The 23520-nt window shown below is 42.6% G+C and overlaps 1 protein-coding gene across 2 annotated transcripts; it reads left to right on the top strand.

Annotated features, from left to right (window-relative positions):
• The first annotated feature begins 4200 nt into the window (after positions 1 to 4200).
• TUBA8 (tubulin alpha 8) lies at positions 4201 to 23071 on the top strand. Of its 2 annotated transcripts, none has more exons than XM_004001072.4 (5): positions 4201 to 4357; positions 14339 to 14561; positions 16266 to 16414; positions 18799 to 19479; positions 22760 to 23071. In XM_004001072.4, exons 1-5 carry the CDS (start codon positions 4355 to 4357, stop codon positions 23051 to 23053), a joined length of 1350 nt encoding a protein of 449 aa, XP_004001121.1. In that variant the 5' UTR covers positions 4201 to 4354; the 3' UTR covers positions 23054 to 23071. The 2 variants fall into 2 exon arrangements, with proteins under 2 accessions (XP_004001121.1, XP_023112328.1); XM_023256560.2 differs by lacking the exon at positions 4201 to 4357 and adding an exon at positions 4415 to 4614.
• Positions 23072 to 23520: the final 449 nt, after the last annotated feature.

Raw genomic sequence — 23520 nt, 5'->3', positions numbered from 1 at the left:
GTGAAGAATTAACTGTATACAGAATAACAAGGCCTCAAAGAGAAGATAATGACCCAATCGCCTAATCTTTCTTATGGTGCTACTTTACCCCACACAGATCTGTTGATGTTTTTTCAGGGGCTGGCAGCTGAAGAAGGTGGTTACCTGAGCTGTAACAGAGACTTAGATTCAATGAGGCTAAGGGCTTCAGCACTGGCCTCTAATCAGCTTGAGCCAATTTGTCAGGGAGATGAGTTTTTTCTTAGTTCCCCCACCTCAATGTTCTTTGCACTTTGTTAAGTGCACCCCCAGGCCTAAGTGCCCACTGCCTCACATTCTCACTGCCTCATCTTTCCGCTGAATTCTATGTAGCTGACTGATGTCACTGATGTCACTTCCAGGAGAGGTGAGCTTAAGAGGGATTAAAGCTAAAGTTATGGAGATGATGTCCTGAAAGTTGCCATTTTTGGCATCAACCTGTTGGGAGGAGTGTGAACAGGGGAAGAATCAGGGCCAGTAGGAAAATGTTGCTTTCCCCAGCTTAAAAAAAAAAACAACCCAGATTCCCTAAGGTTGGTTTTGAAAGGAGACTTGCCTGGGAGAAGGGTAAACTGGATTGTGTGACTCCAAATTTGTCCTGTCTCACCTTCTTCTTGATGGTCTATTGATGATTATGGTGGCCACAACCATGCAGACCTCAAAGGGGAACCATTTCATCTGTGATTACTGTGGCCAAAATGCCCATCCTTCTTTTCTCTTAGTGCCTGGCAGCATATGAGAAACAAGCTTGGAATATTAATATGTATATTTGAGAGTACTTAAGGCTAGGAAATAACCAAAGTTAAATAAATGTGGTGCATACCTAAATCTAGATAATCTGATTATAAAATCTAGTCTGCTCTCTGGAATGCACAGGCTCACAGCAGTGTAGGTGCCTGGATATTAATAGATCTTTTTCCAGCTCTTTCTCCAAGTTCCTAGTCTCCTTCCACATGGGAAACTCTACCTTTAATACACATCTCTGGGAGCACCAACCTAGATGTGTGGACTCTCAAAGTCTAAGCTAAGAGAAGGAGGAGAAGCCCTCTCTACCTACAGTCTGCCTTTCCTGTTCCAGTTTATAGGTAGTAATTAAACATTTGAGTTTAGCCTCTGGTGCAGATTCCCTGAGTGCAAACTCCCTTTCTACCCCTTAACAGTTGTGATCAGGATTGAGTTAACATTTCTAATTCTCAGATTCTTCATCTGTTAAATGGAATAATAAAATTTTAATTTCAGAGGTTTGTGGTGAGGAGCAAAAGAGATAAACCCTTAGCATTGTGTTTGGCTCAGTGTCAGCAAGTATTACATAAATAATAAGCACAAATAAATATTGTATAAATAATAAGTATATAAATATCATGAAGACTAACTCTTCTCTTGGATGATTGATAGAAATTACCTTACCTCTTATTCAAATGGAATTGGCTCAACTCTTTAGACTATCACAATAATGATTATATTTGAGAATGTGACTTCACAGCCCAAAAATTCATGCAAGACAAAATACACTCACAGGTAGTAACTGGAATGTGAAGTAATTTCTTTACCAAGCCTAAGTTATGATGAATAAGAACTTGTTTTCTCATAAATGTAAATATAAATATAAAAATAATCACTAGTACTGTTATCATTTTTAGAGAGAGAGGAGAAAAGAGAAGTATTTACTTAAGGAATTGGCTCATGTGATTATGGGAGCTGATAAGTCCCATGATATGCAATCAGCAAGCTGGAAACCCAGGAGAACTGAAGGAGTAGTTTTAGTCCAAGAGCAGGAGGCTGATGTCCCAGCTCAGCAGTCAGGTAGGTAGCCATTCTCTCTTAGTCTTTCTGTTCTATTCAAGCCTTCATTTGATTGGCTGAAGGCTACCACATTATCAAGGGCAGTCTGCTTTACTCAGTCTACTGATTCACATGTTAATCTCATTCAGAAATACCCTCACAGACACACCCAGAGTAATGCCTGACCAAATATTTGGGAATCTTGTGACCCAGTAAAGGTGACACATAATTATCATCACAGGGACTAAAAAAAACATGTCCTTCCTTCTTTTCAAACTTTTACTCAGGGCTAAGGCATAGGATGGAAGTGGGATGGGGAAGTATCAATGAGATCTGGGTTGCCACAAGTCAAGTAATTAAGACAGAGGACTTAAAAACCAAAAGGAAGCAAGCATTTTTTTTTTTTTAATTTCAAAGACTCTAAGGTCACTGTCTTAGTCTGCTCCAGCTGCCATAATAAAATATCACACACTGGGTAGCTTAAACAACAGAAATAAATTTTCTCACAGCTCTGGAGGCTAGATACCCAACACTAAAGTCCAGCAGGGTCAGTTTCTGGTGGACTTCTCTTCCTGACTTATATACAGCCTCCTTTTTGTGTCCTCACATGGCCTTCCTCAGTGCATGTGCACTCCTCGTGTCTCTTCCTCTTCCTATAGGGATACCAGTCCTATTGGTTTAGGGTCCCACTTTTAATAACTTTATTTAACCTTAATTACCTCCCTCAAGGCCCTATCTCCAAATACAGCCACAGTGAGGATTAGGGCTTCAACACAGGAATTAGGAAGCACAATCTAGCATTTATAGAGTAGTCATGGCTTCCTCCATCCCAAACCTAATAAAGGGAAAGAGGATGGAGTTCAAAGGGCATCATGATAATGAAAAGCAATAAATTGCTATTGTAATCACTAGTATTGTCATTATCTATGTTGAGACATTAAGAACCTATTCATAATATATTTGCTGGTTCACAAAGGGAACTTGAAAAATCAGTTTATTCAGCAATGTTTATTGAGCATCTTTGATACACTTAACTAGCTACTTTTGATGGGGAGGACAACATAACTCCTGCCTTTAAGGTGTTCCTATTTGTAGAAATGTTTAAACACATGCACACTCACACATATCTAGAATCCAACATAGAAAAGGATAAACATAACAGAAGAAGTAATGGAATATGCTATGGGAATTTAGGAGAGAAAGAAATATATAATTAGTAATAGTCATTAGCCTTTACTGAGCATTTACCATGTGCTTGGGAGTTAGCTTAATCATGATTCTCAGTTTTGAGGATCTTATAAGACAGACAACAACAGTTCAGCTCATAATTTAATAGTGGGTAAAATTTAGTACTCTAGTCAAAGCAGCTCATTTCTTGCAGAAAAGCTATGAATTTGCTTGGAGTGACTTGATGATTGGTTGTCAGGTGCCTGGGAAAAGTGGGATGGGAGAGTGGATTTCATATTTCAGCAGATTTCATATTGACCTCTGCTGGGGAAAGTGAATGGAGGTTTAATAATGTGGCCAAAATATGAAGTATAAAGAGAGGGGCTCCTACCAAGGCCAGACCCAGTTGCCCTCTCCATCTAGAGAGTAGGGGAAATCTACTACCCTTCAACATCACTGTGGCCACCAAAAGGCCACAATGGCAAAGAGGCAGCCAGAACCCTGACATCATTTTGTACATTCTGGGCTTACAAGTAGGAAGAGGGAGTAATGATAAATGGATCAAGAAAGAGATTTGAAAATAATGGTGTGAAAGTCATGCACACAGAGCAGTAGAAACAGAAACAGCTTTAGTATTGAGCACCTGCTGTATACCAGGAGCTTTATGGCTTTATGCATGTTATTTCATTTAATTCTCCTGTGACCACCTGGGCTTTGATGGAACTAGAAACAGGTTACCAGAGCAGAGGCTCAACAACTTGCTCAGGCACAGGCATAGGCACATGAGAAGCAGAGCTGAGCTTGGAGCTATTCCTCCTTCCAATGAGCCCAGCAGTCTCCTGGGTTTAGGGTGACTGCAGTCAACTAAATCCTAACCAGGTGCCTTTCCTGCCTGGGTCAGTCCTTCCTGGCAGCTGGTGTTTGGCAGCTGGAAGACAATGAAAGTTTGGGGGAATGGCGAACATTTTGTCTAGCAGCACGTTTACATTTCTTTCCTAAGGAGCTGGAATTATAATGGCCAATCTTACAGAGTGTAGGAGTGCCTTTGGTAATAGGACCGCCTCCCTCCTGGAGCCTCTAGGAACCCAACCTCACTATTCCCAAAGCGCTGTGCTCTACCCAGCCGAAGCTGGACCCAGAGGCGGGGCGGGGCTACCGCGGGTGCCCAGAGATTTGAGCCGTGGGTGGGCGGAGAGGAGCAATTGTGACCTGTCCCAGTCCCTCCCCTCCCTGGGCACTGTGATGCTGCAGGGCAGCTGCTGGCCCAGCATGTCTGTCCCTGGCCCCCTCCCACCCAGTGTGTCACAACAGCGGAGGCGGCTGTATCTGGAGCAGTTGGGGTGGGCAGGCCCAGCTGGGAGGCGAGCGGGCGAGGAGAGCAGCCGCGATGGTGAGCTTTTCCAGGGCCTGGGGCCGCCGGCCGGGGATCTGGGGCGTAGGGCTGGCACCCAGCCGAGAGCCATATCTACGCGGAGGCTAACGGATCCATCGCTTTGGATCTGCAAACCTTGAAGTCTCCTGGGGTGTCAGCTCAGGGTCGCGGGGTCCGTACCCTCCGGCGGACGGCAGCCCGTGTCAGTACCCTAGATATAGAGACCTGGGACAAGTCGCCCCTCAAAGGGACCTAAGGGACATTTGCGCACACAGGTGAGGAGAGGGAGGACATGGGAAGCCGGAGCAGAAGAGGTGAGATTCTGAGGGATCCCCAGACAGGCAGCTCAGAGACTAGAGTGGGCTAAGTAGGAGACAGTCCAGGGATTCCAGATGGGTGGGCTGCGCACGGGCGGCTAGGGGAGTGGGTGCAGTCAGTCCCTAAACACATTGAAATGTGACAGAGCCCCAGAATATGACAGAGAACTTAAGACGTCACAGTCTCCCTAGGCTTGAGGTCGTTTTCCTTACTGTCTCTGGACATTTGCTTGGGTTTGGGGCACTTAAACTTGAGCGCGCTCAGCTTCCCAGACACCTGGCACCTACGCCAACTCTCGTTTTTCCAGCGGTCAAAGTCAGAAGGACTTTGGCACACAGAAGTCTCCCTCCGGAAAGCCAGGAGACCTCACACTTCTCTTTTTGTTTACTATCGTGGTTAGGGGTTCAGCAGCGGCTCCTTTCTCCCTCCCCCACATCTACCTTTTTTGCAGATGAAGATCTTTCTCGTTGGAGAGGGGCTTTCCAGACCCTCTAGAATCCCTCCCATCCGCCCTCCCCTCCTCCCGCCCCGGGCCGCCTGGAGCCCCCGGGGTGGGTAAATTCGTCCCCAATCCACTTCCCAGAACGCCTGAAAACCCAGAACCTCCTTGTTCAGAGCCCTGACATTTTGGCAGCGGGGAGGTAGGTTGGAAAGGCTGGGTGGGGGAGGGGGACAGAATAAGCAAGTCTCATAAGCCAAGGTCAGGTTCTCTGGGCACTCTTGCTCTAGGTGTCAGTGATGAGAAAACTCCCCTCCTCCCCTGGCTTCTGCTCATTTTGGAAAGTGCCCAGGGCCTTCTGGCTCTGGCTCCAGCTCTGCTATTCCTAGCTAGAGGTCTGCCAGCAGCCCCCTCTCACCAGCATGCTCCCAGACACACCTGGGAGCTTGAAGAACTTGGGGGCCATAGTGGCCAAAGGAATCCACTCCTGCCTGATGCCCCTGCTGTGAGGCCAAAGAAGAAGCCCAGAGGAGAATTTTGACTCTTGGCTCTGTAGCTAGCTATGTGACTTCAGGAAGGTCATTTAACCTCTCTGGGCTGGTTTTCTCATCTACAAAATGAAGAGGGGTTATGGCTCAAATTGCAAGGCTACCCCTAGCTTTACTATTTTAAGCTTTTTGTTGTGGAGAATTTCTTTTTTATTTTATTTTATTTTTTATTTTTTTTCAATATATGAAGTTTATTGTCAAATTGGTTTCCATACAACACCCAGTGCTCATCCCAAAAGGTGCCCTCCTCAATACCCATCACCCGCCCTCCCCTCCCTTTCACCCCCCATCAACCCTCAGTTTGTTCTCACTTTTTAAGAGTCTCTTATGCTTTGGCTCTCTTCCACTTTAACCTCTTTTTTTTCCTTCCCCTCCCCCATGGGTTTCTGTTAAGTTTCTCAGGATTATTGTGGAGAATTTCAAACATATAAAAAGGAGAGAGAACAGTATAATGAACTCCTGTATATGCCTTATTCAATTTCAACAATTATCTACTTATGACAAATCTTTGCTTCATATTCCCCCTTTGCTCACTTCCCATTATTTTGAAGCAAATCCTAGGCAGGATACTCAAGATTTGATATTTAATATTTATGTCTAGTATGTAGTGCTTTATAATTTTCAAAGTGCTTTCTCGTGCATGTTTTAATACTGACCTGAATGCCATAGTGACTCTCAGTGTGGAGCCTAAAGTAGGCTTATAAGGGAGTCAAGGATCGTAAAAATGTGGCCCTGTGAGCAAACTTTGATGTATTTTCAATAGGCAAGTTTCTAAAAATATCCAGGAAATAAAAATTCTAAACAGTAAAACTGTACTTTAAAAGTGGCTGCTTAACTGAAAACCTGTGGTTGAATATTTTGAAAAGAGAGTATCTTTTATTTTGAAACTGACTTTTATATAGCAGGTTCTGTTTAAAATATTTAATCACATGGATAGCATTGTCTTAATGGGAAAACACTTATTGACCATTTCCCACTCATAGAACCTCTTTTTAAAAATCTCTTGACTCATTCCTTAAAGGCTAGAATGACACATCTAATAAACCTAGAACCCAAAGAATCCCACCCTTGCAGGAAGGGCTTCACTTCCTCCAACAGGTTAAGTTTCAGGCACCCAATCCCCAGGCTCCCCTTCCCTTGTGGGGGTTGAGGGGAAGTCTGCCTCTGTGTTAAGAAGAATTAGCTACAACATTTGTGTAGGTTCTGAGTAAGAAATGTATAACTAATCCTATAACTGAGCATTCCCATCTGCTCCTAGTGTCCCTCCAGTGAGCAGTTCTCCTGGGAACTGAGACTATGACATCTTTTGGGAAAAGTGTTATGGAGACTCCTGGTCAAGTGCCCCAAGCCAAGACCATGTCAATGATACCAGAACACAGAGAAAGTGTATGTGGTTTTTTTGGGAGGTGAGAACATCTGCAGCATAGCCTCCTTCTCTGCATTCCTTCTGAACTGGGGAGCACCAGTTTAGATGGGAATAGGCATAAAGTGGCAACAAAGAGCCTGTTTCATAGCAAAAATGGACAGCTAGAGGGGAGGGGAGAATAGGGGTGGGGTGGACACTGCTTCCGTGTCTGCAGTCCTCTGCCAACTGCCCCCCTGCAGGCAGGCATGGCTGAGCTTTGCAGGGTCCGTACTTCTATTCTGACCTCAGAGCACTGCTGGAGTCACTGCTGCACTGCCTTTCCCATCACAAAGTGCAGGTTTCCCCAGAGGTAGTGGGGTACATGCCTCTGAACAGCAGAGGAGCCAGATGAACAGAATTTCCTTTGGCAGTGGCTTGGGCAAAGGTGCCAGTTAAATGAGGAGGAGTTTTCATAGGAAGCTTCCAAGCTCAGGTCAGGCCCTGAGCTAAATGGCTAATGCTGTTGCTGAGTGTCTTTTCTGAGAGTGCTCCTGAGTGACCTTGAGAGGAAGATGAAAAGTTAAAAATAAGTTCTGAGGGGGAAATAGCTGGGGAATTCAGGACCGGTGATAGGGGGGGTGGGTGGGAATCTTGGGGGCAGAAGTAGACCAACTGCTCCTTTTCCCTTTGGCCACCAAGGGACCAGTTGTGCTATCTGTGGCCTTTGTGGTTGACATTTCCTCTGCCTGTGTCTTGCTATTAGAATTTGTCCCAGATAATGAACTGTGGAGGAGAATGGGAAAATGGAGTGGGCAGTGTACATCAGATTAAAACTCTTTAACTGTCTCTCACACTTACTCCCGAAGTCAGCTAAAGCTCAAGGGCCTTCTGATATTAATGTCTCTCTAATGCTGGGAGTCTACTTACCAAACATGCCTGCTACTCTTAAAGCTGGTCTATGTCATCCCTATTGCTGCCCTAACTGCAGTACCTATAATCTGAGCCCCCTCTCTTGAGCCACTTTCACTTACTGATGTTAATTTAGGTCAAGTCTTTGTTCTTACTGTTTCTGGCTTGCTATCTATTCTTTGTTCTGAGGGATTCCAAATGTGCTCTAATTGAAGGGCTTGGAGCAGAGATAATTCAATCTTTTACAAATAATATTTCTTCTTTATTCCTCCATAACACTGTGGATCTACTTTTTGTTTGCTATCTCTGACCTAGATCCTAAAATATAGGTAATTTATTAGCCCAGCCTGACAACTAGACATAATCTGGTGTAATAATATGCTTCCTGAAAGCAACTGTGTGACATTTGACCACATTGGTAGTCAGGGGATGTGGACTGGTCTCAGATTTTCATGTGGCATATACTGCTGGTCTGTGTTATTTCCTCTCCTAGACAATATGCCAGTTTTACTGTTTTATGGTACTTCAAAATAACTTTTGAAGCTACAAAACCTCCTTCTACAGAGGATCCTAGAGCTGATCTTAGTCCTTTGGCAGTAAAACAAAAGGGAATGACTAATATTGAAATAGAAATGATATAAGATTGATATAAGAAAAGGTTTCTTATAGTGGAATTATAAAAGGGCTGTAAAGTTCTAGAATTTCTTTTTTGATGTTCTGCAAAACATAGGCTCCCCTCTCAAAGGAAGATGATAGTAGGTGGCACAGATTTCTCATCTACTCTGCCTTTCATGAGCCAACACTTCAGGCTAACTGAGCGGTTGGCGAGACCTGTCCTAAAATTTCCTGCCTCTTGTTCACCACGCTCCTAAGCCCAACTAAAATGATCATGTTGGCATGTCTAAATTTGTCAAGGTCTCTGCAAATATTCCTCTTCCAGGAAACCAAGCCAGAGTTGTTTTTTTCTCCTTTGAACTCCCATTGTCTTTTAGGCATTGGCTACTCTCTTGTCAAATAGATTATAAGACACCCCCTGGCCCCCAGGATAGAGTTCTTATTCTAATCATTCATATATTTATTGAGCACCCAGTACATTCAAGCACTGTGCTTGATGCTGGAGATGTAGTGAATAAACAAGGGTTCCTTGCCCTCATAGAACTTACTCTCTCTGCTAGGAAAGTCACAGAACTGAATAAGCAGCTATAATGTGGTATGATAAATACAACAATAGGGAAGAAGAGGATTTCAGGAGCACATAGTAGGGGCTCTTTGCTGCTTTGTGGTTTTCCAGACTTCCTGTAAGAAGTGAAATTTAATGAATAGGATGAGTAGGACTTAGCTCAGTACCTTTTGGTGCCTTTTTGTACATAATAACACAATAAATATTTGTTGCAGGAATGGACAGAGTGGGTAACTTTTGTAGTTATCCCAGCGCTAGGTCTGTGTAAGGGTGTGTCATACTTTTCTTGAGGAAAGGAATTCCTCTGTTAGGTCTCTCTGTCTCCCTCATCTTCACCCCCTAGATTGCTTGGAGAGAGGTCCAGTAGCATACAGGAGACCCCCTTTCCATCACAGCATACCCAGGGCGCAGAAGTGGTCTGAGCTCTATAAGCCCAGATTCAAAATAGAACTGAGAGAGAGAAATAGTGTGTGAGAGAAAGCATGAGCTCTGATTGGCTAGAGAGGGGAATCTGAAATCTGAGTTTGGAGCAAATGTATGACTTAAATATCCTCTGCTGGGTCAGCTTACTCTGTACCTCAACCCACTCCCTCCCCTTGCACACACCAGCCCTGAGAAACAGATCATTGGTTCTGTCAGAGAAGGATGACCCATTTTCAAAAAGGCTACCACCATAAGACATTCTCAGTTTCACTCTCCCTGGAGCTTTTTTCTGTTTGGAGTTTTGCTATACAAGCTTGGCCTGGCTATACACTATCAGGCTTGCATTGATATAGATGTTGGCACAACCCAGGGCCCTGGAAGTTCAGAGTGCAAGTGAGGCAGGAGGTTGTGTGGTGTAAAAGAAACAACTCAGCTGAGGTCAGAAGACCTGGATTCCAGTCTGGGCTCTTGCTAAAGAACTGTGAAATCTTGAATCTGTCCTTTTACTTTTCTGAGCCTCTGAGTTTTAATCTGTGAAATGGGAAGGGAATCCTATTTGGTGATCCACAAGGCCAGTCTAATTCTAGTATCCTAAACATTTGGAGTTGGCAAAACGTCCCTGGTTATCCCAGGTAGGTGACCTTTCTTGGACATGATAGGTGGCCTCCTAAGGCCTGGGTCCACTCTGTGTTTATCTATGTAGAACTTCCAGGCAGGAAGATGGGGATGGTGATTGGGTAGAGTGGCTGGAGAAGGACAGCTCAGTGCTCTGATAAATTAGGTTCTTAGTAAATGTTAGTTGAATAAGTGACCAAGTGAACTGGGACAGGAAGAGCCTGATCCCTTCAGGATAAGGTAATTATGGTGAGTGGAGTCCTTACTCCCATTCTTCCTCGTTCCCTTCTTTAATTATTTTCTTCTTAGTATGAAAATTTTCAAACTTTTCAAATGCTATTGAATAGCATTATAATGGAGCTATGCATCTATTAGCTAGCTTTAATAATAATAATAATTTTTGTCATATTTACTTTGCCTGCTGTATTTATTGAAGTATTTTAAAGTAAAATACAGACTCATTGACATTTTGCCCCAAATGCTTTAGAAATTTACTTACTAAAAATAAGTAAATTGTCATATTTAACTGCATTTTCATTATCATGCTTAACAAAATTAATCAATTTCTATATTTGTCCCCCAAATAATTTTGATTTGTTCAAAACAGAATTCAGGCAAAGTGCACATACTACATGTGAATGTTATGTTCCTTAAGTTCCTTTGATGTGGAACAAAGATATGATCTCTTCTATCATCCTTATTTTTCATGAACTGAAAAGATTGGATCAGTTGTCCTGTAGAATGTTTCACCTTCTGGATTTATTTTACTGTTTTCTCATGATGCCACTTAATATCACTCTGATCCTTCTGTTTTCTAAAGTGCGGAAACTAAATCTAAAGTGTTTAATAGATTAAGGCTGAGTATTTTTGACAAGAACCCCTCATGGGTGGTGTTGTGTATGTTATGTTGCATCACATCAAGAGGTCTATAATGTCTGGTTTTCTCACTATTGGTAGTGTTAAGATTGATCCCAGTGTTAGGCTGATAACTGTTGTTAGTTACCTCCCCCCACCCCCGTAACCTGTAAGTAACAGTGATTCTTTGGCGCTATATGAATATCCAATTCTTTTCCAAACAGCCTTTCACTTAATGGTGTTGGCATCCTTGTCCAAATCAATTATGTAATTAGGAACTGTAATGTGGCAACATTTCTTGATATAATATCCTTTTCATTGATTAGTTGGGATTCTTTAGTTCTCTCTCATCAACAGGGCTGTTTGAATGGGCACAAATGAGTTTTTTTTCTGTTTTCTTTTTTAAATAACACTAAGGAGTTGTGGACTTAAAAAAATGTTTATCTATTTATTTTGTGTGAGAGAGAAAGTGAGCCAGGGAGTGGCAGAGAGAGAGGGAGAGAGAATCTCAAGCAGGGTCTGCACTGCCAGTGGAGACTGACATGGGGCTGGATCTTATGAACCATGAGATCATGACCTGAGCCAAATTCCAAAGTTGGATGCTTAACTGACTAAGCCACCCAGGCACCCCAAGGAGTTGTGGATTTTTACATATATACCCTGTTTCAATCAAGTACCATTATTTTTCTTTTTGATGCTCATATTGTCTCATCTTTGGCAATGGGAGCCTCTTCAAGTTGATTCTGAGATAACTTTTGACATCACCCTAGTCTGTGTTAGCTTCTGTGCTTTCAGGCAGCATACAATTTTCTGGGCTCATCTTGTACATTGCTTGCCCCAGACTTAGAATTCTTTATTTCTCCCAGGAGCTCTGGTTCTGTTAGTGGGGAATGGCATTGGGGGATTTTCATTTTCTCTTGATTAGCATAGCCACTTTTGGGTTTTGGAAGACTATTTTATATTTATATTTATATTATATATTTATATATTTATTTTATATTTATATTTTGGAGTCTATTTTATATTTCTAATTACTCTTGTAAATTATCTTAACAGGGAAAATAGCTCTTCCTAAGGCATGTGTGTGTGTGTGTGTGTGTGTGAGAGAGAGAGAGAGAGATTTTGTGAAGACTGGCATATTTATTAGTGTGTGTGATATTAAAGGGGATATCAAAAGAGGATGATATCATTGATATCAACATATTGGTAGTCTTCTGGTCCCAAAGAGCCTTTACTCTTCCTCATATGATCTTTGATATTTCTGAAATATCCCTGTGTTCTTGCTGGAAAATCTCAGGGTGTTCCAGAAGGGAAGGCTGACTGGAAAGCAGACAGCATCACAGATAGGCCCAGAAGATAGTTGGAGTGTAGTGGTGGTTGGGGGTGGGGGGCAAGGTTCAGAAGGCTGAGTGTCAGAGCCACAGAGAATGCTGTCACCTAGAAGGATGATACACAGGATCAGACTCCTTTTAGGCCTCTCCAATGTCCCCTCAGTTTTAGACACCTCCTTAGGAAGTCATGTCTTCATGGATGTGAAAGATGTGGACTGATTGATACTACACTGATTTGGGGGTGGTTCCTGGGTGTAGGGTGCTTTTTTAAGGTCTGAATTGAGACATAAGGTGAAGGCAGAAAATAAACCTCACAGTAAAGGTGAGTGGAATGGGGACCTAAGGTCTCTAACTTTCTACCTGTGCCTCCTCTGTGTGGAGAATAAAGCTACAAGGTAGTATCATAAAGAAAATGATAATGGCTAAGGCAAAACAACAATAATCATGGCTAAATTATTATTTTAAGATGAGGGGAAGTTAAGTAACTCAGCCAAATTCACACAGCACAGCAAGTAAATCATGAAGGCAAAATTCAAACCCTGGGGTATGGACAACTTTGTGAGTGAAGCCTTTCTCTGGCCACCAGACTCATGGAAATATAGCTGGGTTGTATTCTCAGATAGGGCTATGTTCCAGTTTGGCTGCTGTGAACATCTGTGCTCTGTGCTCCCTAAGGCAAGGGCATAGAGACAGGTGTAGGGTAGGGACACAGTTCTAAAATTGAATTAGGGAGTAATGGGTCCTAACACCTCTGGATTTTTGAGGTGTTACTTAGGGTAGCTGCCCTGCTCCCATGCCCAGAGAACCTCCAAGTTCCCTTTGACTCCATGTGTTTCAATGCCCAGCCACATTCTCTGGAGGCTCTGCTCCTGGCTTGGTTTATTCAGTGCTAGAAAATGCCAGGTTGGGTCATGGATAAGAATAGAAACACACAGACCAAGCACATGCTTCCCTGCTAGGCTCTTGCGGGCACCATGGGCACAGAGCCACTTTGTGCTGGCCACTGCTTCCTCACAGTTGGGATATATGGAGGTGATGAAGCCATACCTCCTAGTAAAACCCCATAGTCAATTTCTTTACACAAGCACACACACATATTCATTGTCTCTCTGTTCTCTCTCTCTCACACACACACACGCACACACACACACACACCCTCATCCTCAACTATTAGTACTAGGACAAATCAAGTTGTGGTGGCTTCACGCCAGAGTAACAGGAAGTAAGGACTTTCTAAAGGTCAGCTTTAATATGTGGCCTGACATAGATAAGGGAGCAGGTTATGGTGGCTACAAAGAAAATCTCCAACTTCTCAGTTCAGGAAGAGCCTAATTTAAACACTCCCAATTTTTCCTTGCTGGTGTAACAATCCTTTCTTCATCCTGCATTTATAACCAGAACACTAAAGACATGATACCTACTTAGAAAGCATATTCCTTCCATGAGTGTTATCTGCTCTATGATATTCTGAGACTCTGTGTGTGTGTGTGTGTGTGTGTGTGTGTGTGTGTGTGTGTGAGAGAGAGAGAGAGAGAGCGAGCGCAAGAGAGGAAGGGAGGGAGATGGGGAGAGTATAGAGAGAGAGGATGCTGTCCAGGATGATTAGGGCCTAGGCATGAATATGAATGTTGCCACTGTGTATGGTAGTGAATTTACAGAGTTTCTGCTCTTATCATTGGTTCATCCTTTGACCTCCTTCATCAGTATAGGAATTTCATGGTTTGGAATGAGCCTCTTGTTTTATCAGTGCAGCTGATAAAGGAAAAACCTTTAAAAGGAAAACCCTGAAAACAAACTTTAGAGCAAATCACAAAACTGTGGTTCTTCCTCAGAGCCAAGTCTCAGTCCAGATGCAGTGGTGCTCAGACACTTGACACTTCAGACTCCCATCTGGTTCTAGATGACATGGTTGGAGGGATGGAGATCTTGAGGATTGAATGCCAGGGAGAGACAAGTCCTCAGATGTGCAGGATATAGCACAAGGGCATGACCAAGGCCTGGGACTCTCTGACCTTGATTCTTCACTCTCTCCACAGCGGGAGTGCATATCAGTCCACGTGGGTCAAGCAGGAGTTCAGATTGGCAATGCCTGCTGGGAGCTCTTCTGCCTGGAACACGGCATCCAGGCAGATGGCACCTTTGGTGTCCAGGCCAGCAAGGTCAATGACGATGACTCATTCACCACCTTTTTCAGTGAGACTGGCAATGGGAAACATGTGCCTCGGGCTGTTATGGTAGATTTGGAGCCTACTGTTGTCGGTGAGTATGGGCTAGGATCCTTTCCACAGAAAACAACATGAAGCTGCAGAGGCTTTGGTTCATGGTAGCTAAGGAAGCAGAATCTCTAACTGCAAGATGGGAGTGGCTCAACCAGAACCTTCCCACTGCACATGACTTCTGTTACCTCCTTGAAATCTCCAGTCTTGTAGAGTCTCACAATAGTAATCACAGATCCCTGCTCCCCCATTACAGCTCTAACCTATGCAGAACAAAATACCCTGTACTTAACCCCCTTAAATCTGCTGAGAAAGATCCAAATTGCCAAGATTCTTTACTATAAACCAAGAGCAAAAAATAAAAAATAATTTTAGAAATTATAAGAAGTCTCCAAATAGTCCATTTCCCAAAGTATAGGTTTCTGATTCTATAATAATTACAGTCTTTTCTCATGGGTGGTGTAACCTTGTAGTATCATGCACACAAAATAGAATAACAGATGACATATTTTCTTATAGCCAGAGGTTGCTGTAGTTCTAGACTAAACCTCTTTTGGATCATAGAAAACAAGAATTCTGACTTGTGTTGGAGCAGGATTTTTGGTGCTTCACCTTTCCTGTAAATCCCCCTCTGCCCCCACCATCACTTCCCCCTGGGTCTGACTCCTGAGTCAATCCTTAGCTCAACATCAGGATTTCCTCAGCTTCAAGGCTGACTCACCAAGCAAGGGATGGGTAAGTTTCACAGAGATATCTGGGCAAATGTCTGTAATGCCTGAACACTAATTTCTAGGGGCAACAGACTACAGGTACACAATCTTGTACTTTGTACTTTGTACTTTATACAAATACAAAATGTGCAGATTACCCTACCAGGCTACTGTGCAAATGGGTGATTTCCTTGGGGGGGTGTAGAGGAACTATGAATAAAAGAGGTCATGCAGTTGGGGCTTGATACATCTTGGTCAGCCATATGTCCACTTTGTGTAGATCCTTGGAGGTGAGCGGAATAGCCACCCTCTCTAGGACTCCTACTCTTCTAGAACCTAGAGCATAGCTCTGCTTCATTGTCATTCTAAAATATCTCTAATGCCTGACATATATTAGGTTATGGTGAGACTATTGTTGAAAGAGCAGATCACCTTGAATCTTTCTTTGTATCCCTAGAACATTTTTTGAGAGAGAGAGAGAGAGAGAGAGAGAGAATCCTAAGCAGACTCCACACTTAGCACAGAGTCCCAACGTGGGGCTCAATCCCACGACCCTGGGGACATGACCTGAGCCAAAATTAAGAGTTGGATGCTCAACTGACTGAGCCACCCAAGCACCCCTCCCTGGGACATTTTAATGCAAGTGAAATTGAGTTCAGGTTTTGGGTAACTTTGTAGCATGAAAGAAAAAACAAAAGGGACTGAGGGGTGAAAGTGGAAAGAAGGAGGGGCAATCAACTTTGGTGTTTTGTGAACGTTGTGAATCTAAGGCTTTGAAGAGTTCCAACCAGCAGAGCAGTTGTCTTCTCTTTGCCTCCTTGAGTCACAGACTTCTGGTTCTATTAGTGCCTATGTTACTCTTGCATTCTTTTAAGCTTTTGCAGATTTATTATGGGGTTGTCTGGTTTTACCTCAGTAGAGTTTTATAGGTAGAGGAAATGGAGACCCAGAAAAGTGTTTTATGTTATTTAATGGGGAGGGATGCATCTCCTCTAGAAACAAGGTTGGAAGAGCTGATAGTTTCCATCTCTTGGTAGATGAGGTTCGGGCAGGAACCTACCGCCAGCTCTTCCATCCAGAGCAGCTGATCACAGGAAAGGAGGATGCAGCTAATAATTATGCCCGGGGCCACTACACAGTGGGCAAGGAGAGCATTGACCTGGTGCTGGATCGCATACGGAAGCTGGTAAGTATTAACAAAGGTGAGGATCTGGTAAATCAAGCTAAGATGGATAAGCCTAAGCCTGAACAGGATTAGTGGAGGCCTATGACTCCTGGCTACAGGACAGAACTCCTACGATTTGGGAATTTCTGCTTGTGCTCTGTAAGAAACATTCACAGGATGATGCCTCTTCCTCCACCTGGACATCATGGACTACCCTATAGGCTGATGCTCTACTAATTCTTATTGATGCTCTATGATAGTGTTTGGGGGAAATTCTAAGTATAAGGAAGGCTTGATGTTTGCTTGTTGGAAGCCTAAGTTAACAAAGAATTTAGCTTGGAAGAAAAGAGGAAGAGATCATTGATGCATTTGAGCACTTACAAATGACATTACAAATGTCAATTGAATATATTCCTTCACTTAATTCCCTTAATGATACAAAGGAAGTCACTTCCCTGTACTTTACAGATGAAGAAATTGAGGGCATGTGGTTTAATAATTTAGCCTGGGTCACACAACTAGGATTTGAATCAGGTTGGTTTGACTAGAAAGTTCTGAGTTGTGGGGTGGGTCACTTTGTCTGTTTGAGCTTTCATTTCCTTATCTTTACAATGGAAATGTTTGGACTTGATTAGTGGTTCTGGAGAGCTAAAGATACCAAATTTTTGTATATGTTCACTTTTTCTGTTTAGTGGAGGGCTCATAGGGGTTGTCTGTCTCAAAGCTGTCTATGGGCCCCAAAAGTTCAGAACCAGTATCATAGATCATACCCAATGGGAAAATTCTAAGACTGTATGAATTCCTTTCGTTCCTTTTTTTTTTTCATGATTGAAATTAGTTTTATTTATTTCTTTTCTTTTTTAATATAATTTATTGTCAAGTTGGCTAACATACAGTGTATAGAGTGTGCTCTTGGTTTTGGGGGTAAAATCAGTGATTCATCACTTACATACAACACCCAGTGCTCATCCCAATAAGTGCCCTCCTCAATGCCCAACACCCATTTTCCCCTCTCCCCATCCCCCCATCAACCCTCCAATAAGCAACAGTGTGTTCTCTGTATTTAAGTGTCTCTTACGGTTTGCCTCCCTCCCTCTCTGTTTGTAACTATTTTTCCCCCTTTCTTTCCCCCATGGTCTTCTGTTAAATTTCTCAAGTTCCACATATGAGTGAAAACATATCTGTCTTTCTCTGACTGATTTATTTCACTTAGCATAGTACTTTCCAGATTCATCCACGTTGCTGCAAATGGCAGGATTTCATTCTTTCTCATTGCCAAATAGCATTCCATTGTATATATAAACCACTTCTTCTTTATCCATCCATCAGACATTTAGACTTTTTCCATAATTTGGCTATTGTTGAACGCTGTATTATAAACATTGGGATACATGTGCCCCTATGTATCAGCATTCCTGTATCCTTTGGATAAATTCCCAGTAGTGCTATTGCTGGGTTGTAGGATAGTTCTATTTTTAATTTTTTGAGGAGCCTCCACACTGTTTTCCAGAGCGGCTGCACCAGTTTGCATTCCCACCAATAGTGCAAGAGGTTTTCCATTTCTCCACATCCTCGCCAGCATCTGCTGTTTCCTGAGTTGTTAATTTTAGCCACTCTGACCAGTGTGAGGTGGTATCTCATTGTGGTTTCGATTTGTATTTCCTTGATGATGAGTGATGTTGAACATCTTTTCATGTGTCGGTTGGCCATCTGGATGTCTTCTTTGGAAAAGTGTCTTGAATTCACTTAGTTCTGGTAAGAGCTAACATTGAGTGCTTACTATGTGTCAAGTCCTTGCTCAACATATTATGCTATCTCATTTCATAATCACAGTATCCTTGTGAGATGAATATTTTTTATTCCCTACTTTAGTCAGGAAGAAACAGAAGTCTGGAGGTGTTCAATAACTTGCTCACGTTTTTACAACTGGGAAATGGTAAAATTGATATTAAAACTCAGGTTCTCTGATTCCATTTATATTTCTGAAATTGGTACCCAGAGCCACCTTTCAAGACTGGGCTGAAATAAATAATCGGCAGTTCCCACAAAACCAATGACAAGGGCAGGGAAAATGGAGAAGGAGTTGGGGTTTTCAAAGAGTAAGGTTATTAACCACTGTCATTCTGAAACTCTTATTCCTGGTTCAACCAAGCCACTGGGCTAGAAACTTCCACATACCTCGTAGCATGTACATGTGCAGTTTGCCACCCTATATATTTCAGCTAGTCCTCCCAAGATCAATCCATCTCCTTTTATCTTACTTCTTCAAGGCTGTTTCAATTTTACCTACATAAAATGTTGAGGAGTGGAGTGGGGCAGCCAGAGAGGATTGCCTGCCTTTGTTCACATGAGGGTATTCTCATAAACATGTCCTCTGGTTTCTTCCCCTTCTCTACTCTCTCCAGACAGATGCCTGCTCTGGATTGCAAGGCTTCTTGATCTTCCACAGTTTTGGTGGGGGCACTGGCTCTGGCTTCACTTCTTTGCTGATGGAACGCCTCTCCCTGGATTATGGCAAGAAATCCAAGCTAGAATTTGCTATCTACCCAGCCCCTCAGGTCTCCACTGCAGTTGTGGAGCCCTACAACTCCATTCTGACAACCCATACCACACTGGAACATTCAGATTGTGCTTTCATGGTGGATAATGAAGCCATCTATGACATCTGCCGCAGAAACCTAGACATTGAGCGCCCTACCTATACCAACCTCAACCGCCTCATCAGCCAGATTGTGTCCTCCATCACTGCCTCTCTCCGCTTTGATGGGGCCCTCAATGTGGACCTCACTGAGTTCCAGACCAACCTGGTGCCCTACCCCCGTATCCACTTCCCACTGGTCACTTATGCACCCATCATATCTGCCGAGAAAGCCTATCATGAACAACTCTCTGTGGCTGAGATAACGAGCTCCTGCTTTGAACCCAACAGCCAGATGGTGAAGTGTGACCCAAGACATGGCAAGTACATGGCCTGCTGCATGCTCTATCGGGGGGACGTCGTGCCTAAGGATGTGAATGTCGCTATTGCTGCCATCAAGACCAAGAGGACTATCCAGTTTGTAGACTGGTGTCCCACAGGCTTCAAGGTGAGAACTGATGACTTAGGGAGGAGGTAGACAATTAGAGAAGCAGAAGATTACCAAGGATGGGAAAGGAGGATGTATAAATTCCAGGGTCTTAGGCATACAATTCCATGGGATCTTCAGATTTCATGGGATGATATGGGGAGAGGGGCTTAAGACAAAGATAGCATTAATTTCATTCATTCATTCATTCATTCATTCATTCATTCATTCATACATTTTAGGTAAGGAGAAACTTTATTTGAAAGAATTATGAAAAGAGAGAGAAAAAAAAAAAAGAAAAGAGAGCGGAGGACAATTGCAGTATTCAGAGGGGTACTACTACAGTAGGGAGAAGTCTCCTACTGCTCTTACCCTAACATCTATAAGCATCTCAAAGGTCAGGAAGAAAGGAGCTTTTCTATAATAGGGAGGAGTGTACAGGGTAGAAAGAACACATGTGGGCAAGTGCGATGAACAGGATGAATGGGTGGAGGTAGATGAAATCTGATAATAGATCAGAGAATGGAATTAACCAAATTATTCAAATTATCAGAGAGATATAATCCCATCCTTTAATAAAAGATGTGTTTCTCTCCCAATTTATCTTGAAAAAGTAAGTGTTCACCCTGTAAGTCTTAACTCAGTGAGGAAGAAATTTTGTGGTTATTATAGGATTGTGAATCACTTATTTTGTGAAGCCCTGACATTTCCCATTAACTAGAAGTAAGCAGAAGCTGAGGAAGCCTGTTGTAGATCAGGTGTCCACAGTATGGAAAATGCCAGACTCTGAGGGTTAGTAAGGAGATACAACAGCCAGGGAAGACCCATGGATCTCAGGACTAGTGAATGTTGAATGTTAGAAGGCACTTCTTTGAGTTGCACTGGCAAGACATGCAGCTGGTTTTGTGCATGTGAACTGCTTGACCACTTTGTCCTGTGTTCCTATGGTCTTTAATCAGATTCTGCTATCAAAATAATTATCATCATTTACATTAATATTAATTAGTAACCTCCCAGTCATGCCTTTAATAATTCAGAGGTTTACTCACCACCAGGGGTTGATGTACCAGTTGGTAGAGATACAGAGATGAGCATTCTGTGTTTTCCTGGTGGGACTTACAAAAACAAGGCACCATTTGCCATTCTCTTGACTGACCTGTTTGCATTATGAGGCTTTGATCTAGCTAATCTCCTTTGGTAGCATTCTTCCTCACTGCTATACTCCTAGCTACATACACAATCTTTCCTCTAGACTACACCCATTTTTAAAAATAATGTTGCTTACATTAAAAGAAATGTTTATGTATTTTGAGAGAGAAAGAGTGTGCATTTATGTGAGTGTCAGGAAGGGGCAGAGAAAGAAGGAAAGAGAATACCAAACAGGCTCTGTGCTGTCAGTGCAGCTTGATCTCGGATCATGACCTGAGCCAAAATCAAGAGTCAGATACTTAACTGACTGAGCCACCCATGCACCCCAAGACTACACCTATTTTTATGGGTCATTTCTGGTCATTCTGTGAAAACAATCAAGATCTTCCAAAATATGGAGTTCTTTTTAAAAAATTTAAATGTAAACAAACAATAAAACAAGCTAGTAGGAAAATGAATAGGAAAAAAGAAAAAAATGAGATGTGAGGGTGGTGGGGAAGTTAACAAAAAGGAGATGCCCCTTTCTATCTCTTATTTTAAGCTGAAGTTTGGGGATTATGTCCAGAAAGATAGGTAGTGCAGCATCTTTAGCTGCTTTTCAGAAAAGCATATGATTGTTGAATTTCATCCTCTTGCATTCTTCCCAAGGGTGTTTGTCCCTACTTGAATCAGTTGAAGGGATAATTACTGTTTGACAGAGGAGAGTTGGCTTCAGACAAAGTTTTTTTCTAGTCAGGGTCAGATTGAGCAAAATATGTGATGCAGTGAAGTTTATATTCATTGCCCTTCCCTTTCTCATTTTTGGTCCTTTGCCCTATCTTAGCATCACCTCCACCACCAAGAGCTACTTTTGTCTAAGAGGAATAATAGATAATTCTAAATTCATTTAATGGGCTACCCACCTTGACTATATAGACTGCTGCAATTCCCACCTACATCTCTCAAGAAGACATATATTTTAAAGCTATGAATTTAAGAGGCTGACACTTAAGGCATGATGACCTGGGTAGGAGAGCTATTTTTTGGGTGTACTATGTTCTCAGTGTCCTATGGATATTATCACAGTTTGTTCCCTCAGACTTCTTCCAGTTGCTTACAGTTCCTGAGATTGACTTTGGTTTGGGGTATGTGTGTGGGGAGAAGGGAGATTTCTCAGATAGTACCCCTAACATTAGATTGGGCTAGGGTTAGCTTGGAGAACCTTGCCATGCCATTAAAACCCTTGTCCACGCAAGGGTTTTAATGAACTTTCTTTGATTGAAGGCCTTGCTTTTCTTCTAACAAGCCTACTCCCCTGAGACATGGGGACTGGCTAACATTAATCCCCAAGACCTTTTGAATTTTTAAATTTATTGCTCTGGAATATCTCTATGATCTTTTGATTTTTATTTATTTATTTTTTATTTTAGAGAGAGAGAAAGACAGTGTGAACGGGGGAGAGGGCCAGAGGGAAAGAGGGAGAGAGTGAGAGAATTTCAATCAGGTTCAGCGTGGAGCCCATTGTGGGTCTCAATCCCACAACTGGGATCATGACCCAAGCCAAATCAAGAGTCGGACATGAGCCACCCAGGCATCTCACTTCCATGATCTTTTAAACAGCACTTTACCCTTGGCAGAGAAATTTCCCTAAATTTATTGAAAACTTTAGATGACCACGTGGAAAAGAATAAACTTCAAGCCTAGAAATTAATTTGCCTCTAAAAGGGGATCTATTTTCCTTTTCAAGATAACCATGTATTGTACATCCCCGTTAATATTGATCTCATTCGTTACCCTCATTTGTCTCCTTGAATCTCCCCACTACATTTCTACCTAATACCATCCCTATTCTCCTCTTCTTTCATAGTCTTTATTTTTTTCTAAGTTTTTATTTAAATTCCAGCTAGTCTTTTGCAGTTTTAGATTTCATAGCCCTTCCTCTTGAATTTGCCTGTACTCAATTCCATTCACTTTTGATTTATCTTCAACACTCACCTCTCTCTGTTTCTTCAACCCTTTGATTCTATCTTTTCATATCCAGGTCTGCTCCCATCCCCACACCCATGACTGTGTCTTGTTACCACATCATATTACCAAGATAACCCCATTTTGAGTTGTCCTTTGGCTGCTCTGCATTTTCTTTTGTTGTCCCTCCTCTTTCTCTGTTCCTCAGGTGGGCATCAACTATCAGCCACCCACGGTGGTACCAGGAGGGGACCTGGCCAAAGTCCAGCGGGCTGTTTGCATGCTGAGCAACACCACAGCAATTGCGGAGGCCTGGGCCCGCCTGGATCACAAGTTTGACCTCATGTACGCCAAGCGAGCCTTTGTGCATTGGTATGTTGGAGAGGGAATGGAAGAAGGAGAATTTTCTGAGGCCAGGGAGGACCTGGCTGCTCTGGAGAAGGATTATGAAGAAGTGGGGACTGATTCATTTGAAGAAGAAAATGAAGGGGAGGAGTTTTAAATATACACATTCCCCTTGGTTGTGTCTCTTTATTTATGCTGATACACTCAAAGCACATTTAACTATTCCAAGAGTAACAGACTACACTCCTGTACCTAGCCTAATTTCTGTGTATAAGGTGTATGACACCAGTGCCTATGAGTGACTGGGCTGAAAATGGATGCTGAGTTGTTCAGACCCTCCTTTGGGTAAAAGTAGTTTTGTGTCATGAAAAAACTGAGTCTCTAGGTTAGGGTGAAGCCAAGTTACACTTTGTGAAGAGACCTAATCAGGATTTTAAATTCTAGGTTAGGCTACGCTCACCCCAAAGCATAGTCTCCTGGCTGTGGAATGGTGAAACACTCAGGAAAGGAAAGATTTGGGCATTGGGAAGATTCCAGGAAGGATGTGGCACTGTTAGAGAGTGAGAAACAATACACACATATTTCCTGCCCTTGTAAAAACACAAATAAATTAATGAGATAATT

Source organism: Felis catus, chromosome B4, assembly GCF_018350175.1.
Source record: "Felis catus isolate Fca126 chromosome B4, F.catus_Fca126_mat1.0, whole genome shotgun sequence".
In the NCBI taxonomy this organism is placed as follows: domain Eukaryota; kingdom Metazoa; phylum Chordata; class Mammalia; order Carnivora; family Felidae; genus Felis; species Felis catus.
The sequence above is the reverse complement of the archived record's forward strand: the minus strand, read 5'-3'. Positions and strand labels throughout refer to the sequence as shown.

Coding starts and splice junctions, on each gene's coding strand:
- TUBA8 (XM_004001072.4), top strand. Junction 16,415..18,798: donor TGGATCGCATACGGAAGCTG/GTAAGTATTAAC, acceptor TACTCTCTCCAG/ACAGATGCCTGCTCTGGATT. Junction 19,480..22,759: donor GGTGTCCCACAGGCTTCAAG/GTGAGAACTGAT, acceptor TCTGTTCCTCAG/GTGGGCATCAACTATCAGCC.